At 61.1% G+C, this 20,364-nt stretch overlaps 1 protein-coding gene across 1 annotated transcript in view; it reads right to left on the bottom strand.

The window, feature by feature from the left end:
• The window catches only part of ttn.2 (titin, tandem duplicate 2), a 144,223-nt gene that overhangs the window by 114,351 nt on the left and 9,508 nt on the right, over positions 1-20,364 (bottom strand). The window contains exons 29-43 of the mRNA XM_077727514.1: positions 20,027-20,290; positions 19,697-19,957; positions 19,372-19,632; positions 19,027-19,287; positions 18,779-18,923; positions 16,374-16,542; positions 16,066-16,297; positions 15,721-16,005; positions 15,522-15,647; positions 15,213-15,441; positions 13,938-14,245; positions 13,628-13,687; positions 4,659-12,670; positions 4,529-4,565; positions 50-3,573 (exon numbers count right to left, since the gene is read on the bottom strand). Coding sequence (XP_077583640.1) covers positions 50-3,573; positions 4,529-4,565; positions 4,659-12,670; positions 13,628-13,687; positions 13,938-14,245; positions 15,213-15,441; positions 15,522-15,647; positions 15,721-16,005; positions 16,066-16,297; positions 16,374-16,542; positions 18,779-18,923; positions 19,027-19,287; positions 19,372-19,632; positions 19,697-19,957; positions 20,027-20,290 — 14,174 coding nt within the window. The remainder of the gene's footprint in view (positions 1-49; positions 3,574-4,528; positions 4,566-4,658; positions 12,671-13,627; positions 13,688-13,937; positions 14,246-15,212; positions 15,442-15,521; positions 15,648-15,720; positions 16,006-16,065; positions 16,298-16,373; positions 16,543-18,778; positions 18,924-19,026; positions 19,288-19,371; positions 19,633-19,696; positions 19,958-20,026; positions 20,291-20,364) is intronic.

The raw sequence follows: 20,364 nt of genomic DNA, 5'->3' as shown, positions 1-20,364 counted from the left end.
TCTCTTGGGAAATCTCTTGGGAAATCTCTTGGGAAATCTCTTGGGAAACTTGTTTGAAAACCTCTTGGGAAACTTCTTGGGAAACTTCTTGGGAAACCACCTCCCTGCTCTCCTCCACCACGCTGACACGCTGACGCTGGCCAGACGCGGTCACCGTGACTACGCTCTCCTCGGCCTTGCTCTCTCTCACTTCCTGCTTGGACACCACCGCCGACTCTTTGGCGGCCACCAGCGGGGCCTGGGTGGAGACCACCACCCGGGAGGAGACGGTCTGCTCCGCCCGGGTTTCCCTGGACTCCTGGAGCAAAAGCGGTTGTCCCGCCGAGGCCAGCTCCAGGGCCGCTTTGGACTGAGTCCGGAGGGCCGCCTCTTGCGTCTGGGCGCCGGCGATGACCAGCGAGCTCTCCGCCACGCTCACCGTCTGCACGACGGAGGAGCTGACTTCCCGGGAGCGGGCCGAGGAGACAAGCGCCCTCTGGGGTTTGTCCAGCTGGGCGGTGCCCGGCCTATCCGAGGTCAGCACCGGGGCCTCCCGGTGCACCATGGAGTGGAGGGCGGCCCCGAGTTCGCTGCGGAGGTCGGCCGCCTGAGGATATTCGCCCGGCAGGGCCAGGGTGATCTCCAAGGGCGCCCCGGTGGACGTGACCAAGTAGGTGAAGGTGGTGTGCTTGGGTTCCCTCTGGACTTTGACTTGGCGGATCTCCGCCGCCCCCAGCCCCTTCACCACGTCGGCCAGCAGGACGGCTCGCTCGCTGGACACGGCGGCCCGGAGCGCGTTCCGCAGCTGACGGCGGACGCTCAAGGTGGACGTCTGGGGAATCTCGAGGACAAAAGTCATCTCTTTGGGCAGAGGCGCATTGTCCCTGGATTCGGACAGAAGGAGGGAGGGCCGAGGCTGCGTGGCGGCGGCGACCGTGGCCGAGACGGAGCGGCCCATCTCCCGGGAGAGCTCCCCCGTCAGCACCCGTTTCTCGTCCATGGTCACGGACTGCCTGACCGACTGTCCCTCCTGGATGCGGAGCGCAAAGTCCCGCTCGGCGGCCTCCAGGAGCTGGCCGCTCTCGGGGCAGAGTGCTCTCTCCACCACCTGGATGGGCTCGGAGGGGACCACGGGCTCCACGCCACCGCGGCAGACCACCGGGTCCTCGGTCGGCAGACTCTGGGCCCGTCCCGCCTCCAAGGCGTGACTTTCCATCACGCCGGGGAGGTGCATCACGTCCCAGCGATCCTCCTTCTGCACCAGCGCCCGTCCCTCTGTGGCCGTGGGAGCCAGCGGGCTCTCCTTGGGCAGCGGCGTGGGACGGGACGACAGGGGGAGGACGCTCGGGGGGCGGGGCTCCTTCCGCAGCCGAGACACCGCTCCCGGCGCCGACAACCGGAGCTCCGAGCCCCGCTCCGCCGTCGGTTGGAGTTTCTCCTCGGAGAGAGCGGCGTGGTGACGGGCCTTCTCGGACTTGGGCGCTGCCGCCTGCCGTTCGGGCTTCTCGCTCACGAAGACGCCCTCTTTGGGTAGCGCTTGCATGGACTGGCTGGACTGGAGGTGCAGCGGCGAGGGGGGCTCCTTGGCGGGCCGAACGGCCGCCGTGTCGGCCCTGGCCTCAAACTGGGAGGCGGCCTCGCAGACCACCGTCTTCTGCTCGTCCCGGCTGACCGAGTGCAACAAGGTGGGACTCTTGCGGGCCCCCGCCCGCTCCGCCTCCGGCTTCTCGCAAACCAAGGCGGCGGCGGAGGGGAGCGGGTCTTGCTCGGTGATCACCTGCAAGTGCAGCAGCTGCTCCTCTTCTAACTGGGAGCGAACGCTGGCGGCGGCGGCGGCGGCCAGAGGGGACAAGCGGCGAGAGGACTCCGCCCGAAGCGGGTACTTCTCCTCCGCCGCCACGGCGGCCTTGACCGCGGCGTCTTTGGCCGGGAGGGCCGTCTCCTCCGCCGGTCTCTGCGCGGAGAAGTCGCTCTCCTTGGCCAGAGCGTGCTTGGACTCGCTGAGCGGCAGACGAATTTGCCGGGCTTCCTCCCGCTTGACGGAGGTCTCGGCCGTGGGGGCGGCCAGCTCGGCGGCGTGGCCCTCGGGCATCTGGTACCTTTCCTCGGACTGGGCCGAGTACAAGATTTTCACGCCTTCCGTCACCTTGTAGCCCTTCTCCTCCCGCGCCCCGGGGAGTTCTTCGGAGCGTTCTCTCGGGACGGCCAGCCGGGACTCCACCTGGTGGCCGCTCACCAAATGCCTGGGCTCGGCCCCGGGCTCGGCCGTCGAGGCCGCGGCCCCGGCCGGCGGCCGGGCGGCGGCCACGGAGAGCGGCGTGAGCTCCTCGGCCACGGCCGACATGACCCGCGACCTCTCCTCCCTGGCGGCCCGGAGCTCCACCACTTCGGGGCTTTGGATGCGGTCGCAGTGGTGCTCGTCGATGTCCCGCCGCTCCCGGACGGAGGAGGCGAAGGTGGCCGCGGACGGCTGCTTCCGAGAAACGGCCGAAAGGTGCGCGGGGCGGGCGCCCCCTTCCGAGACTCTCTCCTCCACTTCCAGAGACTGGAGCAGCGCCGCCCGGTGGGTGACCTTCTCGTGGTGAACGCTGGCGGCGGAGATGTCCAGCTCGGTGAGGGAGGCCGCCTGCTCGCTGGCAATGACCCGCCGGTCTTCCGTGCCGATGGTGTAGACCATCTGGTCGGCCTCGGCCCGCTCCCGTCCCGGGACCCGGACCTGGTAGAGGCGAGACTCGGTGGCCTGTTCCGTCACCTGGGTTTTCTTCTGTAGCGGGACCTGTGGCCGGCGAGATTCCCGGGCCACGAGCAGCTCGGCCCCGCTGGAAGCCTCGCCGAAGGGGTTGCGAGCCTTGCACGTGTACATGCCGGCGTCTTCCCGCACCACGGCTTCGATGGTGAGCGAGCCGGAGCCGTCCGGGTTGGCTTCCACGACGCGCTTGGGGCTGGCCTGGAGCTCCCAGGGACCCTTGAACCACTGCACTTGGGGGAGCGGGTCCCCGAAGAGCCGGTAGTCGAAGCGAACCCGTCCCCCTTGGCTGCAAGTAGCCGGCTGGATCTGGACTAAGAAGCTGGGAGCTTTGCCCGAGTACTTGAACATTTTCTCCACCCACTTTTCCGCCCGGCTGAGGTCCTCCTGCTGCTCCTCCTGCTGCTCCTCCCGGTGCTCCTCTTCTCTGGTCTTCACCTCCAGGTGAGCGCTGCAGACGGTCCGGCCCGAGGCGTTGGAGGCCGTGCAGGAATACTGTCCCCGGTGCTCGGAGGCCACCGCGTCGATAATCAAGCTAAATTCTTCCTCCTCCTTCTCCACCAGTCGGTACGTTGAGGAGGCGGCGGCGGTGATGACTTTGCCGTCGCGAGACCACTCCACGGCGGGCCGGGGCGTGCCCGAAACCCTGACGCTGAAGCTGGCGCTCTCTCCGGAGAGGACGCTGGTCGGAGAGATGGGAGTGAGGAAGATGGGTTTTTCCCTTTTCTTCTCCAGCGTGGAAGAGTATCGTTGGCTCTCTGGCGAGAGTTCAAGTGTTTTGGTGGTGTCGGGCAAGCGGACGCCCGTGTAGAAGCTCTCCTCTCGCTCCTCCACCGTGCGAGAGAGTTCTGTCGGGAAAACATTCAGCCACACCAATGAGAAAATGTTAAAAAATAAGTCAATTCAAAAAGGACATCCGGCCACAAAAAGGGACCTCCGCCAGGGTAAAGAAGAGGTCATTTTTTTTTTGGGGAGTCAGGGGGCTTAAACTCGAGGGGGGGGGGGGGCTTACAAGGTAAGTCCGCAAAGAATAAGGTCGTGGATTCAGGTTAAGGGCTCGAAAATTGCGCTTGAGATAGGGGCGGGAAAAATATTCGGCATTGACTTTTGGGACAGTAAGGTCAAAGGTCTAAGAGGGCGGGGACAAAAGGTGAGAGGGAAGTTCACCAAATTCAAGAGGGAATAAAAGTTTGACCTAGTAAATGGGGGAGAAAAAAACAGGTTATTTCATTGACAAGCTCGCACAAGCCACAAAAGATCATTTGGCGAAGCTCCTCCAGTTTAGAAAATCGTTTCTCCTCGTTGCCTAAACCTATTTTATTCCGCACTAAAAATTCTTTCGAGTCCATGGCGAGCGGCGCTTTGCCTCCACCAAAGTTTCAAAGCCGCGTGGTGTCAAACAACCACTCGAGTGGACCATTTTTTGGATTAGAGTGCTTTATTGATGGAAACTCCCATGGCTACGTTGGACTATGGAACAATGAAAGATCTCTTTTGGAGAACAGATGGGATTTACAACAATTCCTCTTTCACAACAAAGCATTTGTAAAGAAAAACAGCTGATCTGGCAATTTCAAAAAGCTCCAAGTTAGCGTGATGAAGCAACCGATGCTCTCCTAATTGTGCGCTTCCACGCGGCACTAATGCTACATTTCTAAAACTTTCCAAACATTTCCGAACATTTCCCGAACATTTCCAAACATTTCCACTTGCTCTCATCTTTTCCTCTTGGTGCAAATACCCAATCAAGAAGCTATTTTTTTTCTCCTTTTTTTTCGTGCGATTCAGAGACGAACGACTAACGGCCACCACGAGCTAACGCTAAGGTAAAAGGGTTCCTCTGTTGGAGCGCCCGAGGTTTGCCGGCACGAGCACCGCCTCATCCCGCCCACCCTCCGATCGGAAGTCCGAAGCGCTCCGTTGTCTAAGAGACCCGGAGCAGCGCCGAGGTCTGGATCCACCCGGCCGCGTTCCGGATCAAGCATCGGTATTCGCCGGCGTGGCGGCGCTCCACCTTGCCGATGGGGAGGTTAAAATAGCCGTCGCCGTCCTCCTCCCCGCCCCCGGCCAGCCGTCGCCCGTCTTTGTACCACTCGGCCACGGGCCCGAGCTCGGGCCCGCCGCTCACCTGACAGCGCAGGACGACGGGCGCGCCGAGGGGCGCGCTCACGTCCGTCAAGGGGATGAGCAACCTGGGAGGGGTCTCAGTCAGCCAGAAGGCGAAGGCGCACAGGTCGGAGGACTCTCCCTGGAACGTCACCTCGTCCTCCGCGGAGGACGAGTCGAAGACGTCCAGGTCCACGCCGGCGTAGCGGTCCGAAGCGGAACCGCGGCGCGCCTGGGCCACCAGCCGGACGCCCCGGTGGGACTCGTCGCCCTCCGGCGAGAACTCGAACTCCAGCTCCACCTCCGACGGCGGCGCGTCCTCCGCCGCGGGGTCGCGGAGCAGCAAGTCAAACTCCCGCGGCCGGGATTGGGCGGCGCCCAGAGACACGGCCGTCAATTCCCCGCCCCCGTCCTCGGGACCCGCCACCGCCAGCCGGCCCCGACAGAGGGTCTCGCCGGCCACGTTGACGGCGGCGCAGGCGTAGACGCCGGCGTCCCCGGCCGTGACCTGGCAGATGGTCAGGAAATGGCGGTCCCCGCGGGACCAGCGCAGGAAGCGAGCGTCCCGGTGGGGGATGCTTTTGTCCTCCCTGAACCAGGACACCACGGGAGACGGCGTTCCCTCCAGCCGACACTCCAAGGTGACGTCGGAGCCCGGCCGAGTCTCGGCGTCGCCCACGGGGCGGACGAACCTCGGGGGCGTCTCCGTCACCTCCAGAGCAATTTTCAAGTGGGCGTGCTCCCGGGTGACAAAGTCCACGGCGCCCTCCTCGTGAGCGGCGGGGACCACGTCCAGAGAGACCACCATGCTCTTGCCGTCGGCCGTGTATTCGGGAATGGCGATGATCTTCACCCGTCTCTCAAAGTCCTTGACGTCCTCCTCGTCCAGTTCCACTTCCATCAGGATCTCCTGGGGCGAGGGGGAGCGAGAAGAGTCCCCGTCCCGCTCCGCCTCCTCCATGTCAAACTCCATCACGTGCTGGTGGGTGACGGCGGGCGGGGCCGGCGCCGCCGAGCCAGAGGCCTCCCGCGACACCACCGTCACCAGAGCCACGCTCCGGGCCTCGCCCACCCGGTTGGCCGCCCGGCACACGTACTCTCCCTGGTCGCTCTTGCCCACGTCGCGGACGACCAGGGAGACGGCGTCCCCCCGGCGCTCCAGAAGCGTCCGCTGGTCGGGCACCAGCCGGCTTTTGTCGCGAAACCATTCCACCTGGGGCGGGGGGAGGCCGAAGACCTCGGCGGCAAACAGCAGGGTGTCCCGCTCCGCCAGCCTTTTCCCGGAAAGAGGTTTGAGGAAGGCCGGCGGGATTGCGCTCTCGGCCGGGAAGCGCCCCTCCTCCTCCCGCTCGGCGGGAGGCGTCGGGGACCGGTCGGGGGAGAAGAACCTATCGCCGGAGGACGGCGTCGGGGAAGGGACTTCTTGTGCCGGGGAGGACGGATACACTTCCGTGTCAGAAATGGGGGTGTGGAAGGACGCGGGAGAATCGGGCGGCTCGAAGGACCCCACGGAATGGGCCGTTTGGAAGGAACTGGGAGAGAGGGGAGAGAGGGGAGTGTGGAAGGAATCGGGGGAATCGGGAGACTTGGCCCAAGGGCACGTGGGATCCGAGGGGGAATTGGCGCTGCGGAAGCTCTCGGCCACCTCCTGGCCGCCCACCTCGATGGACATCTCCGACTCGGGGGAAAGCGGCCGATGCCAGTCGGCGGCGGCGGGAGGGTTGTAGTATTCGTACACGGCGCCAAAAGTCACCGCCTCTTCCTCCACATTGGCCGATTCTTCGGGGGCCGCCGCTTCCCGCTTTGGCGAGTCGTCGGCGACCGACTGCCGGGGAATTGAGTCGCCGAAAAACAAATGGCCGTCCCAGGACGCCTCCGGCGGAGAAGGGCTCTTCGAGTCTGTGGAGGCGGCGTGACCCGCCTTCCATTCGTTCACCGTGTCGACAGTCTCTTCTTCGACTGCGGCGCTCTGCGCCTCCGCGACGCCTTGTGACCCGGGGGAGGAGGCCTTTTGTTTGTCCGACTGTAGCGCTTCCACTAGTCTTTGAGGTTTCTCTGCGGGGCTGCTGGAAACGGAGGTTTGGACCCGAACCCTCGCCGAAGAAATGTCAGACTGGAAAGGAACAAAGCTAGCGCTTCGGTCAAAAAGGTGCGCCTTCTTCTCCTCTCCTTGCCCCGCCGTAGTTTCTATTGGGGAGAGGGGCGGAGAGTCCCGTGGCGCCGCGTCGGCCGCCAGTCGGGGAGCCGCCTCCTCGAGGCCGGCGACCGTCTCGCCGCTTTGGGAGACTTTCTGCGTCAAAGGAGCGGGCTCGGGGCTTTCTGGAGGAAGCGTCGGGGTCGGCCGCGGCGAGCCGGTTGCCGCGGATGGCTCGGCGTGGACGTCGCCGCCGTGTTTGAGCGCCCGAGGACTGGCCACCGCGGGAGACGGCGGTTCCTCGGGGGGATTCCGAGACGACGCCGTCGACGAGTCCCGCTCAAAGGCCCGTTTGATCAGCGACACGTGGATGGCGGCGGACGATTGTTGCAGACCGCATCCAGTTATGGGAGGGGCCTCGGCCAGCCCGCCGGGTACGGGCTCCTTCTGGCCTTTCTCCACGGCAGCCGCGTCTCCCGTGACCCGCGACCCCTCCTCGGTGGCCAGGTCGGCTGGGATTTCCGCAAAAGGCACCCGTGAGACCGGTGCGGGGCCGGCGGGCCTTTCCACGCGTGCTTCCCCTTCACGCTGACCGCTTTCAATGTGGTCGCCGTTGGAGAGCGTCAGAGTGGCGCTGGAGACGCATTCGCCATGTTTATTGCGCAGAAGGCAGTGGTAGGTCCCCTCGTGGTCGGTGGTGGGATAGAAGAGGGTCAGCGTGGAGCGGCCGGACTCCAGCGAGACGTGGTAGTCGGGGTCGTCGGCCAGCCCCCGTCCGTCCTTGAGCCACGTGAGCCGCGGCGGGGGATGACCCCGGTACCGGCAAGTCAGCTGGGTCATCTCGCCGAGAGACACTCGAAGGGAGGAGATTTCTTTGGAGAAGACGGGACGGCCGTCCACCGTCGCGGCTCCTTCGGGCACTGCGGATGTGAGACTCGGGCGGGTGACGTCTTTGGAAATGATCTGCTTTTCACTCTCCGTCTTTGTTTGGTCTTCGGACGAGTCATTTGGATCCGTCTCGCCCAGTCTGACCGGCAAAGTGGTTTCTTTGCTAAGCGTCGGACCAGCGTCAGCGTTTGGGGAAGTGCCGACTTCGGGAGTGCTGACTTTGTGGGCGGCGACTTCGTGGGCGGCGACTTCGTGGGCGGCGACTTCGTGGGCGGCGACTTCGTGGGCAGCGACTTCGTGGGCAGCGACTTCGTGGGCGGCGACTTTGTGGGCGGCGACTTCGTGGGCGGCGACTTTGTGGGCAGCGACTTTGTGGGCGGCGACTTCGTGGGCGGCGACTTTGTGGGCAACGACTTCGGGAGCCATCCCATCCCGGCTTAAAAAGTCCGTCTCAGCTAGGCCTCCCCATTGGTTTTGGAGTGGCGCCTGGCTGCGTCCGACTGGAGGCGAGGATAATTCCTTGATAGATTGGGTTCCTGGCTCAGCATGGGCGGCCTGACCGGAGGCAGTCTGGAGTCCGGGAACCGTCTGATCTGGACCTAGTATCTCCATCTGGGTTTGACGCTCTTGGGTGGTGGAGCCGCTTTGGTCTCCGATGGCGGGCCAATCTTCGGCCATCTCCTCCGAGGCGCTTTTGCCGCTCTCCACTTTTGCCGTCTCCGTGCCGTTGGCAAACGGACCTCCCTCCTCCCGATTCGGTTCCGAGGGGCTCATCAGAGGAACGCGTGAAGCAACCAAAGTCTGAAGTCCGTCACTTCCCGGAGGAGAGACGGTGGACCGGCAGCGCCAATAGCTCTGGTCGACCACGTGGGCGGCGTCCTGTGCCGCCGCCGCCGTCAGAGGGGAATCCGGATCCAAAGGTGGAGATGGCTGAAGTGGCCCACCTTCTTGAGATGTTTGATGGTGAATTTGAGAGAGGTCAGCAGACGGAACAAAAGCCCAGCTGGGCTCTGGGGTGGCGACGTCAAGTTGATGCCGAAACAGATCCACCTCCTCCTCCTCTTCCTCCTGACTGACAAAGTATCCAATGTTTGTGCCGAGTCCAGTCTGGCCGTCCTCCGGATCCTGCAGCTTCTTCGGGAAAAACTCTCCCGCGGCCGTGGTTCCAGAGGTCTCCCGGCCGTCTTCCGCCTCTCCCCGAGTCCTCTGGGTCTCGTGAGCGCTAACTTGTGAGAGGGTCCACTGGGATTCCGGCTGGGGGGCGTCTTGGCGTTCCATGAGAACATCTCGCTGCCATTGGATGATGCGGCGAGCCAGGGCTTCCTCTTCGCTCACAAAGCGCTGGCCTTTCTTCAGTTCGGAGAGGTTTTCCATGGAAAGCTGCAGTTCTCGCTCTTGGCTGCTTTGCTCAAACAAAAACCTTTCGTCTCCCGCTCCGGTGGTGGATTTCAAAGTGTCTCGATGGGATTTCTGTCCCAACGGCAGGGCCAGACTTCCACTTCCGCTTTCGAGGGAGTCGGCCACTTGAGACATTGACACGCGCATTTCAATCTGGCTTTCCCGGGCCTCCATTCGGGGAGATTGGCGCAGAGGTGGGGTGGTGGCGCCTTCCGGCTCTCCGACGTGCTCTTCTCCATCCGGGTAGGCCATTTCTTCAGACGGCGACGTTCCCTCCCGGCTCCTCTGCGTACCTTGCTGCCACTTTTTGATTCGGAGGGCCAGCAGTTTTTCTTGGCAGGCCCGGTGCTCCGCGTCTAGGCTACCCTGATGCCGGTCCCTCGGGGCGAACCCTTGGGTTGGACTCTTTGCGGGGGCCTTTCCTCTACTCTCGGTTTGTGGACGCGCCTCCATTTGCACGAGGACTGGTTCTCCCGTTCCTTGGGGAATGTCCTCGGCCGCCCTTTTGGGAGATTGGCGGAAAGACGGGGAGCTGGCGTTTGGCTCCGGGCCAGTTAGCTCTCTGACGGCACGCTCTCCGGGCTCCGTGCACTGCGTCGCTTCCGGGTCGGATTTGGGCAGAGGCGCGACGTCCCGAGTCAGCGGTGTGACTGGCCAACAGTCGCTGAGACGCCGGGCCTCCCGTTTTTCCTCACAGTAAGCCCGTTGGGCTCCCGGGCTTTGTTCACGGTGCTGCTCCACTGTGGACTGCTCAACTCTGGTCATGGAGTCTTGGCTAACTTTGGTGTCGTTCTCTACTTTGATTGGCAGTAGAAAGGCCTCGGCTTCCATTTCTTCGGCCTCAGCTTCCCGGAATTGATGCGTGGAAAGCGTGGCCGCCCGAGAGGTCTTTTCCACCACCGCCGTTCTAGGGGATTCGCGGAAAGGTGCCGAAATGAGCTCCGTCCCTTCCTCCCAAAAGGAAGTCAGGTCCTCAGGCCGGAAAGTCCGGTCCTGGGGCGTTTCTTGCGGGGAGAGCGGGCCAAATTCCGGCGGAGATGTTTCCTCCAGCGTGCTCCATTGCCAGGTCCCCATTTGTGGGGTTGGGAGCTTTTCTTCAGCCTCTGGGCTTTTCTCACTCCACTCCTGTTCTGGGGACCAGCGGTCCGCTCTCCGTGTCTGGTTTTGCGCGCCGTGTCCAGGTGTGGTTTCAGTCCCCGTCGGCCATCCGACACTTTCCATTTTCCCTTGGACGTCGGGCGAGTGGCGCATCCAAACGGTCGCGCTGGCTTTATCCCCTCTCATCCCGGAAGACGTGGTCTCCCGAGGAATGTCTTTCTGCCGGGGCAGGGCACTTTCCCATTCCAAGATGTGGTCCTCCGGCTCCGAAGGTGCCCTTTCCTCTGGCATGGCCATGGCTCGCTCCTCTTCTTTCGTTTCCTCCACGTGGACTTTTGATGCTTGACGTGGCAAAAGCTTGGTCATCTCCGTGTCCTTGACTTTCCTTCCTATAGATTGAGGGAATTGGCATGGGGCTTGCCTTTCCCCAGGTCTGACTACTGTCAATTCCTTCTGAGGGAAAAGGTGCTCCTCCGAGTAGAATGGGCGCTCCGTCTCCAAGGGGCCACTTTCCGCTGTCTGGCGTGCCGACTCCGCGCCATCTTTGTACCGGGTGGGCTCCCACTGGAGCTCAGTTGCACTTCCACAGACTCCAGAAGAAGACTGTGGCCGTGCAGACAATTCCCACTTCTCAACTTCCTCTCTCCTCACATTGAATTGGGGCAATGGACGGGCGCCGGCGTGGCCACGCCTTTCCCGGGCCTCGACGGCGACGGGAGCTTTGTGAAAATGGGACGGGCCTGCGCGCTCCTCGGGAGACATTCCCGGTCGAAGGTGCTCTTCGACCTCCACGCAGGCTTTCTCTCCGGGCTCCGGCGCGGCGCTTTCGGGCTCCGTTTGGTTCTCCGACGTGCCACTGTCCGTCGGCCTTTCCCCAAACGGGGCGGCGTGACATTCCAGACGTCTCCCGTCCGGACTCGTGGTCAGCAGCGTGGTGGCGGAGCGTTCCCACGCCGGGGGCGGGATGCGCTTTCCGAAAGATCCCAAGGACTTGAGGCTTTTGGAACCCGGCGGCGGAACATCCACGTTGGAGTGTTTGCCGGGCGCAGATTGGTTGCGGGCGGATTCTTCGTGTGACCACGCTTCGGAGTGTCGCCATTCCCGGAGGTACAGACTTTGGCTAAGGCAGGTGGATCCCGAGTGGTGATCGTCCAGATACGCCGTCTCGGGGAGGCCGGGGTCCGGCGCCTCCGTCAAACATACGCCGTGGACCTCTTCCTCGAGTCGCCTCCCCTGGATTTCACTCGTCCCCCGTGTTTCGCCTCCCGATGGGTCGGCGTATTCTGCCCAAAGCGGACTTTGCGGCGGAGCCACGTCCACCATCTCACCTCTGGCCGTCCGACCGGCGACCCCGCTCCGAGACCGAGCTCGGAACGGATGCCCGGCGCGCGGCCCGGGGACGTCCCGGCCCACGCCCGGACGTTCCGAGTCCAAGGCTCTCTTGAAATGCGGAACGTCGGGCCCGAGCCCCGGGGCCGGCGGGTCATCCGCCCGGCCGGACTGGCCGGCGGCCGTCCACTCAAAGTCAAAGTCGGAGGAGGACGCAGTGGACACGGAGAGTCTCTTCCTCTGCCGGACAACTTTTTTCAAGGTGCCGAGTTTGGCCCTGACCTGGCCGTGAAGGCTCTCCGTGTCGCTCAAGATTTCGCCGTAGCGCCAGCCGCCACCGGTGCGCCGGTCGCAGTAGATGTCGCTCATTCTGTCGTCGAAAGCGGACGACGTAGGCGGGGGCGGGGACGGCCCGCGCTCCGAGGCCGTCTCAAGGGGCCCCGACTCCCGCTCCCGCGCCTTGGCGCGCCAGCGGGAGGCCGAGCCAAAGACCACGGTGCGCATCAGGGCGCAGCGTGGGCCCCGGCCCGGCCGGGCCTTTTTGTCGAAGGGGGAACCCACAAACCTCAGGGCCACCGTGACGGCGCCCGGGTGGCCGTCGTCGGCGACGGCGGCGGCGTCGGCCGACGGCTCCCGGGCCGGCGAGACCAGGAGCGAGGCCACCGAGTCGGCCGAGCCTTCCGAGTTGATGGCCATGACCTTGTAGCTGCCCGAATCCCTTTCCCCGACGCGGTGGATGAGCAAGGTGCTGGCGCAGGCGTCCCCGCCGGCGTCCCCGCCGGCGTCCCCGCCGGCGTCCGTCTCCGTGCGGATGGCGCGCCGGCGCCCCGGGGCCACCGGCCTGTCGTTGTGAAACCACAGGACGGCCGGCGGCGGGAAGGCCAGCAGGCGACATTGAAAGGCGGCGGGCCGGCCCTCCGGCACCGCCTGGAACTTGATTTTCTGGACGAAGGAGGGTCGGGCGCGGCGCCGGGCCGGGAGGGGCGGGCCGTCTGCGGAGGAGAGACGGCAGAGGCTGAGCCCGGCGGCCGGCACCCGCAAATGTATTCCCGTGAAAGTATTATGGTGGGATGAGAGAGAGAGATTGAGAGCATGCCAAGCCACCGCAGAAGAAATGAATGCACTCACCATATTTGTTCGAATAAACGCTCGATTAGCAACCGGCGGCAGCGAGTTTACATCCTTCTTGGCTGCAACTTTTCCAAGCGGGGAGGCGAGCTTCCAAAAAAAAAAAAGCCTCTGGGTCTTGCGCTCTTCTGGCCCCACTTCCTGACTTGCAGATAGGAGAATAAACGCCCTTTTCTAGCCCGGGCCGGCGCCGCCAAATTTTGCTGAGGAGGCGTTTATTCGAACTAATATAGTCCGGGTTATTGGTTATGCAAACGGAGTGGGATCATCCTCGCTATCTGCAAGCCAGGTGGACAAGTATCCGCGTTCCACCGGGTGAGCCGGGCCTTGGGCTTGGCCCGCCATTGGTGCAAAAGGCTCGTCGGCAAGGGAAGGAAGATTTTCTCATGGTCGCCACATGCAAACTTTTCCAAGCGGGGAGGGGGGTTTTAAACCGACGCCCGCCGCGACCAATTGGTCCGCCGGCCAACGCACGGTCCTCTCAAAACCAAACTAGATTTGGAGATACGTCGGGACGTGTTGAAACCAGGCGACGCAGAGGGGGAAATAATCAATGCTTTTCGACTATTTACATAGAAACTATTGGTGGGGAATTTCCTGAAAAAAACAACAACAACAAAAACAACAGCAAAACAGCAAGACGTATTTATCGAATGCTTTGACAAAGTCCAGGGGTCGGAGGAAATCATGCCGATGGGTCACTTAGGGGACACTTTTTTTTCACCCTTGAACTAAATGGCGAGTGGGGGCTCTGCTGGGGAGGGGGGCTTTGGGAGATGGGGCGCGTGGGGGGAGGGGAGAAATGAAGAAGAGCCTCTTACCTTCCACCTCCCGCACTTCCTCCACAAAGGTGCTCTCGATCTCCTCTCGCTCTTCCGTCACTGCGGAGAAAACAAAATTCGGGTCAGCCGCTCACACTTGTTTTGCCGCCCGGGAACGGGATCCGGGGGGGGGGACCGAGGGATTGTGGGCCGGCCTGACGGCTTCTCTATCGCCCGAGTTAGTGACCGGGTGGGAGAAGGTGAAGAAGGAAGTCGGAGTTGGGGAGGAGCGGAATGGAACGGAGTGGAACGGAGTGGAACGGGGCCCAACCAAAGGGAACGGGCCTCCCCAAGAGTCTGGCCAAGTTACCTTGCGGTCCTCGGGGTGGCGGAGCCACCACCAGCGGCGCCGAGCAGGCCGCCTCCCCGGCGGCGTTGCTGGCCCGGCAGGTGTACAGGCCGGCGTGCTCGGGGAAGGCGTCCACCACGATGAGCGTGGCCACGCCGCCGGCCGGCTCGTAATGGAACACCACGTTCTTGCCGGCCCGCACCGGCCGCCGCTCGCAAAACCACATGACCTGGGGCTCGGGGGCGCCCGTCACGCGGGCTTCGAAGCGCGCCACCTCGCCGGGTGCCACCGCGCAGCCGGCGATGGGCTGCGAGAAATGCGGCTTGCGCCTCGCGCTCTTGGGCGGCGTGGGGGCGGGCGCGGGGACGGGCGCGGGGACGGGCGCGGGGACGGGCGCAATCTCCTCTGGCGCCGCAACCGCCGCCATTTCCATTTCTCCTGAAAGCAAGCACGTTGGGTTGACTGGAGTCACTTTTGGACTTGAGCCGCCGCCTGGCCCGGGCTCGCCAAAAGGGACAGGGGCATTTGGAGCTTTGGAGGGTGCTATGGCCAATTTGAAAGAGTGCATTTTCGCCACTAGGGGTTGCCAAAAGCTTCTCAGTCATTGTGTCTCGACTAAAGGGGGAAAGAGGTCGCCACATTTGGCCCAAATGACCCCGATTCGTCAGATGAATGAATAAGAGGAGGATCACAATCCTTCACATTCTTTCATTTCATTTTCTTCCTCTTCTTCAGTGAAGGATTGACAATGTAGCGTATTTATTCGAGTGAAACGTGCACCCCAAAAAAATCGTTCTAACGTTTTGTTTTTTTTCAATTTGAAATCCTTAAAGTCTAATTGATTCTCATCAGATTCACCAAACACTGGATTCCATTCGTCTGCAGTGAGGATAGCGCTGGAGAGGGCTGCCTTTTGTCAAAGAAATGATCTCCTCTGAGAAGGGGGAAATACAAAGTCTTCTTTTTCTTCGGGCCCTGATAGAACCGGCTCTCGGCCGCCATCCAGTGGACATAGACAGGTGTAGCATCTCCCATTCCACTGGCTGCAGACTTTTTCAGCGGCGAAGGGCCCTTTTTCACCAGGCTTTGGTCAGAATAGCCAAGAGCTCATGTATAACACTCAGCCCAACTCTGCTTCAGTTTTTGGGCTACAAAATGTTGCACGTTTTACTGGAATAAATACGCTCCGTGATTTTCAAAGTGTGACGTAGAGGGGCAAAAAAAGGATTTGAAAGCAGTTTAAGGTCAACCACCAAGGTCAACATTCCAGTCATTTCCAAATTGATGACCATGGACTTGAGTGGGGAGGGGGGGGCAAAAAAGTCCAAAGTCTTACCATCCAGCGTGAGCGTGGCGGAGCAGGACGCGCTGCCTCCGCCATTGGTGGCCACGCAGGTGTACTGGCCCTCGTCCTCCGGGTAGACCTTGGCGATCTCCAGCTGACAGCTGTCCTCAAACTGGGACATCCTGAAGAATTCCGACCGCTTGATCTCCTCGTCTTTGTGGAACCAGACGATGGTCACGTCTACGCGGGGGGGGAGGGAAGGAAACCACGGTGAGCGCGCTCATCTCGTCTTCCAGGGCCGCCTCCGTCGGCCAACTTACCGTCCCCGCCGACCCTGCACTGGAAACGGGCCGCTTCTCCCTCGCGGGTGGAAGTGCTGGCCAGGGGCGACAGCACCACCGGCGGGTCCACCGCCGCCGGCAATTCCGGAGACTCCGCCTCTGAGACTGGCGCGGACGGGACCGCCGTTTAGAGCGCCAGTGGGAATGTGGGCGCCGGGCTCAGGGGCGGCCTACGTACCTTCCACGTTGAGCGTGGCGCCGCTGGAGGCCACGCCGTAGTCGTTTTTGGCCTCGCAGCCGTAGACGGCGGCGTCTTCCGGGAAGACCTCCACCAGCAGCAGGGTGTGCTCTTGGCCGTCGCGCAGGAACTTGCACTTGAAGCCGGCCGTCAGAGGCTGGGAGTCCTTGAACCAGGCCACCTGGGGCTCCGGCAGGCCGCTCACCACCACCGAGAAGCGGGCGGGCTTGCCCGCCTCCGCCGTCTGAGGCTCTACGTGACGCAGGATCTCGGGCGCTTCGGGGACTGGCGGGGAGAACGGCGTCGACGTGGGCCTTTTACTCGCCCCGCCACGGCCGGACTTACCGTTGACCCTCAGGGTGACGCTGCTTCTGTTCTTCCCGGCCACAAAGGTGTACTCGCCGGCGTCGCTCCTGAAGGTCTCGGAGATGGTGAGACGGTGGATCCTTCGGATGGCGGCGTAGCTGAAGCGCTCCTCCGCCCGGAACTGGATCTCCACGCCGTTCCTGAGCCAACGGCCCTCCACGTCGTCCTCGTTGACCTCGAACTCGAAGGTGGCCCGGTGCCTCTCCAGCACCTGTGGACGGTACCGGTCCCCTTTGAGCTCTGGCTTTTGGGCGCCGCCACGGCCCGGGAGAAGTGCGGGAGCGTACCGCCACGGTCCGTTGGGCGGGCTCGGAGATGCGGACGTCTCGGCCTTCCACGGCCAGCCGGGCCTTGGACACGCTGGAGCCGGCCACCACCGAGAACTCCCCGGCGTCGGACATGCGCACCGTCTGGATCATCAGGCGGTGGACGTACTTCTCCGCCGTCACCACGAACCTGCAGACGGTGTTTGGGAATGTATATATTACAACATGTATTGTTTTGGGGGGGTTGAACACTTTGATGGGTGACCAATGACATAAGAATAATGAGGTTCAATTACTGACAACTAAAAAGTCCAACTGAGTGGAGGGGGGAAAAAACATATTTGTTGTCATGAAAGATGGGGATCCACTCTTTCTTTTCGCTTGATAAAAGTTTGAAGAGGACAGCTTGGCCAATGGATGAGTGTTTAGCGTGTCGACCTCACACTGGGGGTCCTGGGTTCAATTTTTGGGTGGGTCCACCTGTGTGAAGAGTGTGCAGGTTCTCTCCAGGCCCACGTGGGTTTTCTTTGGGAACTCTGGGAGATTGAACACTCTAAAATGGCCCCTAACTGGGAATGTGGGCGCGAATGGTGGTTTCCCAGTGAGGATAGAGCGGTTTAGAAAATGAAAAAAAGAGAAAAGGTTTGAACACGCCTGCAATACGTCATGAGCGATACCTTCCCACAGTGGTGCTATGTCACAAGTGCACTCAGCTTTTTCTTGTGTCAGCACAACCCCCCCTGCTTTAACTTTGCCAGCTATCTTTGGAAAACCAAAGGCTGCCTGCTATAAACTGCCAGGAGACCGTTCAAAACTTTTTTTTTACCAGTTTCCAAATGTGGGCCATCAGAGCGCAGACTTTTGACCATTTGGACTCATTCAAGAGCACCTTTGTTGAATAATATTTCACCCATTTCATTCTACACAGCTGTGTATGATGACAATAAAGGCTTGTGTTTTGATTGAAAAGGCATAGCATCCCATAAGACTAGGCTTTCATTTCAAACGATTCCACAAAATGTAGGCTTTCATAAACAGCAAGCTTTCCGCAATACTAAGTGTCCTGCGACTACAATCAGTGGATTGGCATCAGCTGCTCGGCCCAACCCCCACCCGCTGCTCCAAACTCGGTCAGTCGGTTCAGCTCGCTCGCTCGCTTCTGGACGGCCCCCACCCTCCCCCGACACCGAAGCCAACCCTCGCTGCTTCATGTTTGTCACCTATGTGTTCAAAAAGCTGCCTGGTATAAACTGTTAAAGCCAGTTCAAACCTTTTTTTTACTTATTTCAAATGTGGGCCATCAAAGTGCAAACATTTGGCCAATAAAGAGTGAGTGAGTGCCTCAAAAAATGTAAGCATATGAGGGAAGACATTGCATCCCATAAGACTAGGCATTCATTTAACAGGACTGGGCAAAATTTAAATAAAAAAAATAATTAATTAAAAAAAAAAGGCCAAAAGTGAGTGTTTTGTGTTCAATTTGTACTTTCTGCAATACTAAGTGTCCTGCGACTGCAATCAGTGGATAGGCTTCAGCTGCTTGTTTCAGCCCAACCCCCACCCACTCCTTCCAAGTTTGTCACTCAGCTCTGCTCTGTCACTTCTGAACGGGCTTGAGCAGAAAGCCCCCCCCGCCCCCCTCCTCCTCACCCACAGTGGCCCAACCCCCATCCATTCAAGCTGTGTCTGGATGACTTGGAAAACACATAGCAGCCAGTTCAAGACTTTTTTGTTGTTGTTGACCTATTTCAAACATGGGCCATCAAATTGCAAACTTTTGACCATTGAAGAGCGACCGAGCACCTCAAAGAAATTAAAGCATTGGACATACGAGGGAAGACATAGCATCCCATAAGACTAGTCATTTATTTCACAGGGTTGGGTAAAATATATATAAAAAAGGCCAAAAGTGAGTGTTTTGTGTTCAATTTTTAAAGAGAAAAGCTTTCCACAATACTAAGTGTCCTGCGACTGCAATCAGTGGATTGGAATCAGCTGCTTGTCTCAGCCCAACCCCCACCCACACCTTCAAACTGTGTCATTCAGCTCAGTCGGTGGCTTCCGGACGACGGCTTGCAAAACCAAAAGCTGCTCCCCCCTCCTCACCCACCCACTCACGTTGGCCCAACCCCCGTGTGTTCGAGTTTTTTTAATCACCTATGAAATGTGAAATGATTGATTTAAAACAATAATATCCATATCTTGATAATATCCATCTCTACTCTTCATTTGAATTTGATTCTAAAAAAGAGAGTCGGCACTCGTGAACGACTTTCTCGGGCCGCACAAAATGAGGCGGCGGGCCAGATTTGGCCCCCGGGCCGCCACCTTGACACCGGTGGTCTAGAATGTCGAGGCCATCTAATCTGATGAAGGGGGGGAGGTTGGCTCATTGAAAGCTAGTGGTATAGTTGAAAGGGTCCTACCTCTCCTCAGACGTGTCCAACTCCTGGCCGTCCTTCATCCAAACCACCTGGACGTTGGGTTCGGACACCTCGCATTCGAAGAAGGCCTTCTTCTTCTCCGTGATCTTCACGTCTTTGATTTTCTTGGTGAACTCGATGAGACGAGCTAGGTAGAAGGGCGGGGATTTGGGTCAGGGAGAGTCCTTTCCATTCGCCGTCCTTCTCCGGTCACGGCCAGAGCTCTCTCCCGGCGTACGCTAGCCACGTACCTTCCACAAAGAGGTTGGCGGCGCTGGCGGCGGAGCCGGACACGAACCGGTACTCTCCGCCGTCCCCAAAGTGGACGTTGCGAATGGTCAAGGTGTGCGTCAGCTGCCGGCTGCGCACCTGGCACCTCTCGGACGACTTGATCTCCACGCCGTTCTTCAGCCATTTGTAGGTCACGCCCTCGTGGTTGACCGTCACCTCGAAGGTGACCGTGTCGCGCTCCTGGGCGTTCAGGTCTTTCAGCATGGACGTGATCAGGACGGCTGGAGGGGCGAGCGGGACGACCGGAGATGCTTTAAAGACCACTCGGCCACGGAGGGGACGACGGATAACGGCGCCGCGCTTACGGTTGACGGTGAGCGTGGCCGACACGCGGTCGTTGCCGCAGACAAAGGTGTACTCGGCCGAGTCGCCCCCGCCGGTGTTCATGATCTTCAGCTGGTGGAGCTTGCCCTGGACCACCACGCGGAACTTGTCGCTCATCTCGATCTCCACGCCGTTCTTCAGCCAGGTGGAGGGCACGTTGAAGTGGGACACCTCGCACTCGAAGGAGGCCGCCTGGGTCTCGGCCACCGTCACGTCCTTCAGGGGTTTGGTCACGCGCAGGGCTGAGGAGAGATTAGGACAAAACGTTGGCCCTCTCATTGGCCACCACCCTCCTCTTTCTCATACCTTGCACCGTCAGGTTGGCCACGCAACGGAGGTGTCCCGCCTGGGCGGCGTACTCTCCCTGGTGGGCGGCGTCCACGTTACGCAGGAGCAGTTTGTGGGCTTTTCGCTGGGCCAGGATCTCGCAGGAGTCGCCCGGCGTCAGCTCCACGCCGTTGAAGGTCCAGCGGACCGGCACGTCGTCGTGAGACAGGCTCATCTCGAAGGAGGCCGCCGCGCCCGCCAGGCAGGTGGCGTCCTTCATCTTCTTCACGATCTTGATGGCTGCGTGGGTGAAAGTGCGTTGGGATCCCAGTTCCCAATTGGACTTAACCCCCCCCCCTCCCGACTCACTTTCCACGTTGAGTCGAGCGCTGGCCGTCAGCTTTCCCAGCTGGAAGGAGTAGACGTTCTCGTCGTTGGCGTTGCAGTTCTCCACGCGCAGCGAGTGGACGGCCCCGTCGGAGATGATCCGGTACTTGTCGCCGTGGGGCAGCTCGCTGCCGTTTTTCAGCCAGCGCACGCCTTTGACGCTCTGGTGAGTCAGCTCCAGCGTGAACAGCGCCGAGCGCGTCTCCGTCACCGTCTGGTTGCGGAGCGTCTTTTTGATCTTCACGGCTGCACGGACCAACACATCCGGTTGGAGCGGGGCCCAAACGGGAGCCGAAAGCTCCTCCCTCCGCCCGCTTTTG

This window comes from Stigmatopora nigra, chromosome 11, assembly GCF_051989575.1.
Source record: "Stigmatopora nigra isolate UIUO_SnigA chromosome 11, RoL_Snig_1.1, whole genome shotgun sequence".
Lineage (NCBI taxonomy): Eukaryota > Metazoa > Chordata > Actinopteri > Syngnathiformes > Syngnathidae > Stigmatopora > Stigmatopora nigra.
Note: the sequence above shows the minus strand (reverse complement) of the source record. Positions and strands in the feature narration are given on the sequence as shown.